This window comes from Sardina pilchardus, chromosome 13, assembly GCF_963854185.1.
Source record: "Sardina pilchardus chromosome 13, fSarPil1.1, whole genome shotgun sequence".
Lineage (NCBI taxonomy): Eukaryota > Metazoa > Chordata > Actinopteri > Clupeiformes > Clupeidae > Sardina > Sardina pilchardus.
In genome coordinates, this window is record NC_085006.1 from 26054452 (window position 1) to 26062987 (window position 8536).

The 8536-nt window shown below is 44.0% G+C and overlaps 1 protein-coding gene across 2 annotated transcripts; it reads left to right on the top strand.

The window, feature by feature from the left end:
• The first annotated feature begins 44 nt into the window (after window positions 1-44).
• Window positions 45-4143, top strand: trappc6bl (trafficking protein particle complex subunit 6B, like). Of its 2 annotated transcripts, none has more exons than XM_062552728.1 (7): window positions 45-183; window positions 587-678; window positions 900-967; window positions 1151-1268; window positions 1387-1470; window positions 1554-1647; window positions 1986-4143. In XM_062552728.1, exons 2-7 carry the CDS (start codon window positions 589-591, stop codon window positions 2015-2017), a joined length of 486 nt encoding a protein of 161 aa, XP_062408712.1. In that variant the 5' UTR covers window positions 45-183; window positions 587-588; the 3' UTR covers window positions 2018-4143. The 2 variants fall into 2 exon arrangements, with proteins under 2 accessions (XP_062408712.1, XP_062408713.1); XM_062552729.1 differs by having other exon boundaries at window positions 78-132.
• Window positions 4144-8536: the final 4393 nt, after the last annotated feature.

Sequence of the window (8536 nt, forward strand, 5' to 3'; positions counted from 1 at the left end):
GGACTTTTTAACGTACTACTCCAAAGCAGTAGGCGGCGATAAGACGGCGATATTCGTCTCTGTCAGGAAAAAGCAAAGTGACGTTTAGCCCTTTGCTAGTTGCAAGCACAGTGCAAGGCATCTGTTTTTCAGGTAAATTGTGCAATATATCTGTGCATGACTTCGGTGACATATCAGCATAAGGTGAGTATGAGTGTGTTTAGCCTGCTCAGTTTGAAAATATTAACCTCGACATACTAGTAAATAGTCTCCGACTTAGACTTTTAGCCTGCTAACGTTAGTTGAACGAGCTGAACTGTGCTGGCTAACGTTAGTATGGCAGTAGTTTGTGAGAGTTAGTGTTGATAGTGTAGTGTAGTAGTGATTTGCTTGAATACGTTAGATTTACAACAGTTAGGCTTGTATCGTTCGACTCTATGAAATGTACTCCAACGCGTATTATAATTTCGCCGTGATCCATATTTGGAGTAGGGTTAGCTAGCTTGCTGACTTCACAGTTAGCTAAGTTATCCATGAGCCATGGATAGAAGTAGATCCATGATTGTATTACTTGCACAATATTTATATGAATGATTTCCTCCTTTAGACATGGCAGATGACTCCCTCTTCGAATTTCTCCACATGGAGATAGTATCGCATGTTTACAAGGAACAAGAGTCGCGCGGAGATAACGACAAGGTAAAGTTAGCCATACGTCTCTCTACAACAAGACACAGATGTGCTCTGTAGACACAGAGATCCTTTCTATTCTATATGGCCCTGTGTGCACCATGCTTAGGCTACTTTACAACTCACCAAATCTCTGTGAAGCGTGAGAGTAATCGCATACTTGCAGTGTAGAATTTTGCGTTTGAAATGTGACATTAGTATGTTAACATGCAGAATATTCTTTTTCACAGGAGAGAGGTACCTGTGTCTCCTTGTTGGAATGCATGGGTTTCCGGGTAGGCCAAGGACTTATTGAAAGGTTAGACAAAAATGTCTTCTCTGATGTTTCCATGTGATTGTTTGTCAGCATAGTTCTATTTCTGAAATGGAAAATTGATCTGATACAGACATTTCCTCTGCTCCTCATTTATGTGATTGTCAAGCATACAGTATAACACCGTAATATCACTTATATCAGTTACCATGCTCCCTTCATCTATAGGTTCACAAAAGACTCACCTGGCTTTAAAGATGAGCTTGACGTCATGAAATTTCTTTGTAAAGACTTCTGGACAAACATCTTCCGCAAGCAAATTGACAACCTAAGAACCAATCACCAGGTGTGTGTTTGCATTAAAAAAAAAAAAAAACTGGCAGTGGAAAAATACTCTTCACTTAACAACAGCACAATCACCGGAATTGATCTAACCTTTCTTCTGATTCTACGTCTTCACTTAGGGCACATACGTCTTACAAGATAACCGCTTTGCACTCATAACGCAGCTATCCAGTGGGAAGCAGTACCTGGAGGATGCTCCTAAAGTATGTGGCCCACTGTTTACATCATTAGCCAGCCATGCGGATGGGGATGGATATGTGACCTGGTTTGTTCTGTTGTCCTGCAGTACCTAGCCTTCTCCTGTGGTCTGTTGAGGGGAGCCTTGTCCAACCTCGGCCTGGAAAGTGTGGTGACTGCAGAGGTCTCCCTCATGCCTGCCTGTAAGTGATGTGTGTGTGTGTGTTTGTGTGTGTGTTAGCACCAAGACACTACCCAGTTAATCATGAACGACCAGAACTCAGTCATCCTACCTGTTTAGCAATGTTACGTAATACAGTAATAACGTGTTCTGTTCAAGCGTTGAGGCTTTATTGAGGCTTTATTCTCCGTATTATAAGTCAGTAGCATCAGAATGAGTTTCAAGTTGTTGTTTTAAGGTAAAATAACCGCAAACTGAGTCACGGTTGCCAGTCTCATCCCACCTGTACTCCGTATCCAGAGAAACCGCTTTGGATGTGACGTCCTCTTGACTCTGCTCAACTCTGATTGGTTCACGCAGGTAAATTCCAGGTGGTGGTCCAGAAGGCGTAGACGATTGACGATTGACCGCTGCGAGACGTCCGAACGCTTCCCTTCAGGGCCCGTCCCTGCCATCACCCTCTGATATGAATGTCTACATGAATGTTTCCTGAATGTTTACACACCAAGGTAGTTTACAGCATATTATTTTTGATAACGAGTACACTCATGGTGGACACCTCACCTCTACGATCTATTTGAAAACAGAAAGCCGTGTCATTGCCATTTTTTTTAGTACGACAGTGAAATATGGACAAAGAAGAACATTTTTTTAATGTATCTGCGGAAAATCTGTGAGGCCATTGTGAAATCCTGTACAATCAAAGCTAGCATCATTACTAGATCAAATTAAGTTTGTGAGATGACATGTTTAAATTTGTTTGATGTAACAATGTGACAAATGTCTATCTAAAATCTATTTATTTATTGTGACTATTCCCCGCTACCTCTTTTTATTTAAGATGCAATTTTTATATTGATTTCTTCAACAAATAGTGGGGTCAAATTTCAAATGTATAGGCCTTTGGCTTAAAACCATTCAGGGTGAAAAAGTTCCTGTCTTTTATCACCAGAGGGCGCTGTGGGAAGGTCTCATCACACGAGAACCTTTTCAGATGCTCATGCTAAACTCAAGAAGAGTGTTTTGTGCTCAAACTTCCATCATGCAACATCACTCTCCTCACACAAGTATAGTAGCAGACAGCAGCTCAGGTGTAGCTTGTGATAGGAGCACAGTGCAGTGCGTCAGTGGTTGTTGAACATCCCCCGTCTGGATCACCCAGTCTAAACGGCACGTTAAACCGCATTAAGCACTGCACAGTGAAAGTTTCCTGTAAACTAAGGTGCTGCCCCTGTAGAATAGACTCTTTTTTTTGTAGACACGTTAAACAGGAAAATGAAAAAAAAAAAATGCCAACATATTAGAAGTAGTAATAAAACAGCTTTGGTCGCACTGAATGACACTTGAAACCACGTTTTGCAAAAAAAAAAAAGAAATAAAAACATAAAAACACACATACACCCCGTTACATTAGTCATTAAAACCCACAGTGTGATGCGTAGTCGGGCACTTTTTTTCCCAGCAGTGCCGAAACAGCTGGTGTATCATGGGAAGGGTCTCCCCTTCCTGTCAACACGTAGTCAGGGCTGGGAAGAAAGTCTAGGGGTCACCACTCCAGTGTCTCCTGCAGCCCCTCAACAAAGGTGCTGAGAGAAGGGGGAAAAAACAAAACAACATGGAGAGTTAGTAGACGAAAGGCATTCTGTATGGAGAAGGCGGTCGTGGTGTGTATATATGTATATATATATGTGTGTGTGTGTGTGTGTGTGTGTGTGTGTGTGTGTGTGTGTGTGTGTGTGTGTGTGTGTGGAAGGGGGTGGTGTTGGTGATTAAGTGAGGGTGTTAGAGTCCCTGTGTGCAGTTCCTATTCAGTGCTGCCTGGTCCTTTGTGGAGGTAAATAACAGCTCGGCTGCCCGGCCATATCCCCACCCAGCTGGCCTGCTCCTCCTGTGCTGGTCCCTGGGCCTGCCTGCCGGCCGGCTGGGCGGATGTCCATAAAAGAGAAGTGCTGGAATGGACCAGGCAGGGCTGGTGCAGCTGAGAGTGAACCGTGGGCAACATCAAACGCTTCATCCCAATGCTACCCCCCCCCCCCCCCCCCCTCCTGAGCCCTCCACACCTCCCTGTCCCTCTCCCTCTCTCTGCACCAGGCTGTACATTCAAACAACGGCCCCTACCAACTTTTTGTCTTCTCCTACTTTCTCATTTCTCTCTTTTTTTTCTTTCTTTATTGAGGGCCCCCCTCCCGCCAACCCCCACTTCTTTTTCTGTTTCGTTAACAACCATCGGCTCAGAGGAGGGCCAGGGCTACTTAACCAGCTAATTGTGCGCCTTCCAAAGCCCTCTTCTCTCTCGAGGCCGGTACCTAGTGTGAGCTCTTAGCATCTAGTAGGCTTTTCTTCTGGTGCTTTCTCTCCTTCCTTTATAACTTGGATTAAGCTATGCAGTTTTGATACCCGCAGCACTCGAAGTTTGTCAAAAGGAGTGACTAACTGTAAGAAGAATGAATGTGTCCATTTGTGATTTTTTTTTTTTTTTTTAATAAATAAATGTAATGAGTTGTGTTGTTAAATCAAATATATGTTGAATTGGTCATTTATTTGTCTTGCTCAAAAAGATTCATATCGAGAATGCTGTTTCTCAGTTTGTGGTGTAACCATCTACCGTCAGCACAGTCATTCTAGTAACAGGAACACTAGTAATAGAGGTTTCAGGAGATAGTTTTTTTGATCGGTTTCTGATTATTTCCGACATGTCCTTTTGTAGTTGAAGTTTAGTTTCTCCCCCCAATAAAGTCAACATATGACCTTTAACTATAGATCAAGAGTGCAGAACATTTAAATGAGCTATCTGGCCATCACTTCCCAAAACCCGATCTCTACCCACTCACCCACCCGCTGGGAAATCACACGTTTGTACTGGCCCATGCCTGGAGGCCTCAACTGGAGTTAATAATCATCATTATGGTAGAATAAGTCAAACCATTTCTCCTCATAAGGTCATATTTATTTCAGTGAAAGATGTTTAATATCAGTTTATATCGTCTTTTTAAGTTATTGTTCATAGTAGGAACGGTCCTTTAAACAGAATATGTGTCGAGCGTTATGTACTTGTGTAGTTCAGTGAATTGTAAAGGATCTTGTCCGTTATGTGCCTTTAAAGATGGCGATGGTGTGTTGTTGCGCCCTCTGCCATATGTGTTCAGGTGCTAAACACACCGCCATTTGAGCCTGTGATCAGGGTGTGTGTTGGACAGGTCGACCACTAGTTTGTCGTGTGTGTGTGTGTGTGTGTGTGTGTGTGTGTTAACAACAGCCGTGAACAGAGGGAGTGTCAGGTTACCCAGAGAGTGTAGAAGAGGCGCTGTGTGTGATGTGTGCTATGGTTCTGTTGGAGGAAGAGTGGAAGCAGAGACAGAGGGCAAGCACTGAGTCAGACTTAAGACCGTGGAGGAAGAGATGGAGAGAGGGAGGAGGTAGAGAAAGAGAGAGTCGAAGTAGAGCAAAAGAGACAGTGAAGGTGGAGAAAGTGAGAGACAGTGAAGGCAGAGAAAGAGATACAGTGGATATAGAAAAAGTGTGACCGGTAAAGAAAGAGACGGTGGATGTAGAGAAACAGAGAGATGGCGAGCCGAAAGAGAGGGAAAGAGTGTGCAAGAAAGGGAGCTGAATTCCTCCAGTGTTTAGAGAGAGACAGATGAGTGGAGTTTTGAGAGAGCTGTAGAGGAGAGACAGAGATGTGTGTGTGAGTGAGTGTGAGAAACTGAGGAAGAGAACGAGAGGAAGGAAGGATAGAGGGAGTGTGAAAGAGAGAGAGAAAGAGAGAGCAGGGCAGCTGTTCCTGGCCAGGTCTGCCTTGCATCAAAAAGCCATCAATAAAGGCCAGTTTGTTTGTGTGGGTGGAGAGTGGGCCTGTGAACTTGGTCAGATAATGAGTAGTTAATGGCTAATAGCCCTTAGAAGGGGTGGTTCATATGGGCTCGGAGTGCCTTTGTCATATCTTTATCTCGGGCAAACGTTTAGTGGAAGGGTGTGAGGCACTGGAGGGTCCTGGTTCCTGAAATATTTCAGGCGGCTAATGACAGTGATGTGGTGTTCTGTGTATGTGTGTGTGTGTGTTTCTTTAAGTGGGCTTTTCTGGTAAATGTGTTTGAATGTTCTGGCCTCTTTAAGGAGGTATTTCCTATCTTTTTGGGTTGCGTTGTGTGATTGTTTCTTTTATTTGTTTTTTTCTCTCTTTCTTTCTTGTGGTCGCGCTGTCAAGTGGGCAGATTTACGTCTCGGAGCAGCGCTGAGCCGAGCGTGTTTTCCTGTTGTGATTGCACAATTGTGTCGGCCCCGACCGCTCTGACATTTTCCATAAACTTGGTGAAATACTGGATGGGAAACCAAACTTTCCTCTCATTGTTTTTCCAAGGCCCAGTCTTAACCCTTGTGTGACGCCAGCGATACGGATCTGGAGGAGGTAAAGGTTAGGCTGGGTGGGGGGAGAGGAGGGGGGTTGAGGAAAAAGGTGGCTGATTGAGGGTGTGTCTCAGCCATCAAAGAAAGTAACAATAACCTCTACCGTGCCTCACCTAGACCCCTGCGATAAACTAAATATGAGCGTTTTTCTTTGTGGCTAAAAGGGAAATGGGACGACAATGTGCAGGCATCTGTGCGGCTCTCTTTTTCTCCTTCTCTTCTGTGTGTGTGTGGTTAGTGAAAGGATTAAGATGGAGAATAGAGGGGGGGGGGGACCTGAAGCCCAGTGCCTAATCACTTCCCCTCCTAAGGCCTCCCCTTGATTAAAAGAGGGAGGGGGGTACGCTAGTGTCCGAGAGGGATGGGGCACTTGTGTGTGTGTGTGTGGGAGGGGGTTACCTGAAGACAGGGCTTTAGAGTCCTTGCTGGGGGAAGGGTGGAGGAAAATGTAAAAAGTTACTTTTGCCAAATGGGTTGGCCAAATCAGCGCTCCCAAGCGTGTCTAGCCAAAGCGCTCTGGGTTCAAAGGTCGGGAGGTGACACGAGTATGATTTGCTAGGGTTACTTAAGAAAAAGCCTGCTTTTGCACTCCAAAACGTTGCTTTTGATTTGTTTGCGAAATGCATAATCTTGAATTCCACCATGCGGTATGTAACCCAACGGATAGATTTTGCATTAGACGCACAGTGTTGATCATCAGCAGAAATGCACTGAAACCATTTCGAAACTCTTTTGTGTGATAATCAAAAAGGAAATGACTAGAGACCTTTTGGAAACTATGCATGACCTAAATTAAAGTCTAAACTGTAAGATAAAAGTTAGCTAATTTCCTGCCTTGTTAAGCCTCCATACCGTAGATCAAACAACTGCAGTGTTGTTTTCCCAAAGAGATTAATATTAATAAGGCTGAAATGTTTTGTCGAAGGATAAACAACTGAAGCCGTACGCCATTGCCAAACTGCAATCATACCGTAGCCCTCATCACCTGTGCTCTGCCAGGGATGTTTCAAAACTAAACTCCGGGAATAGCTGCCAGGACTCGTGAGCCCGCCTGCCAATAACTATACTCCTTGATTTATCGTGACGAAGTGAAAGATATTCTAAAAGCTTTGCCAAACACGTAGGCTGTGATAATGAGAAACAGCATAATCCTTCAACAGTGAGGAAACACATCTAGATTCCTTGGTGGAATCGATTTGTAGGGTCGAAAAGACTTCCTAAAGAATGTCAAAAGCATAGAAACTCTGAGTTTAACATTTGAGTACACTGAGCACTGTGAGTACAGAATCGTAGATGACATTCAGACATAATATTATAACATATAATATTTTAATTCCATATTGTATCTATAGGATGTTGTTTGTGACATCCATACTGGCCTAACATCTGGTATGAAACAGGAAGGCACCTTATGATAGACCCATGGAGGTGTTTGCAGGTCATTTCATGACATCGACAAATCACCTCCACCCTGTAGAGTAAGGACAGACACAAGACCAGGGAGGACAACTGCAGAAGTTTTAAGGGTTTTTAAAACTCTATCCAGGTGCTGGAGGCTTGTGTAAGCAGCTGTGGATTAGGGAAGAAAGCAGACGCTTCACTCTAATCAACCAGACGCCATTTTATTTGGTCTTGGTTTGGCTTCTACTCTTCTGTGTGGCCTAAACCCACTCTGCTAACCCCACTCTGCTTTCTCTCTCTCTCTCTCTCTCTCTCTCTCTCTCTCTCTCTCTCTCTCTCTCTCTCTCTCTCTGTCTCTCTCTCTCTCTCTCTCTCTCTCTCTCTCTCTCTCAGTCTGCTGGGTAATTGGGAGGCTTATAGTGTTGGATTGCATGGCTCAGGCCACTTAGAGTAAGTTGTTATCAGTCTCAGCCGTCCAAACTTGTTTGCTGTACACAACCAAACAATGGGCTCAGTGCCTGCAGGGAGCACGAGTGTATCTCGGCCGATCTGTTGACCTGATGTGGCGCTAGATGTTATTGATTGAAAGAACAGGCAGATTTACAATCACGTAAGTTATCAGTGTCACGCCAGTGTGTGATGCATCACACATACACACACACACACACACACACACACACACACACACACACACACACACACACACACACACACGCACGCACACACACTCACAGTTCGCTGTCTTGGAGGAATAGATCTAGAGACATAACAGTTTTTTTGTGGTTAGGTATTTGTTTATCTTCTCTTGCAAACTCAGCACCTTATTATGAGTGGAGGCGCACCTTTAAAGTGTGGCTACATTTTATACAGTACATTAACAACCTCAATGTTCAGTTTTACTCCGCAAAATAGTTGGTAATTGCGAGTGCAAAGCTATTAGTCAGAAATGGCTGGTATGTTTCTCGTTGTGGCCATTATGAAATGGACAGAGTTGTGTAGACGAGGGGATGTTAGGAATTTAGGCTTTGAAAAGAAATTCAACATACCGACCAGGCCTCAATATCATGTCATTGCAGCTGGGAGAGTTTCAATGTTTGGGAACAAAT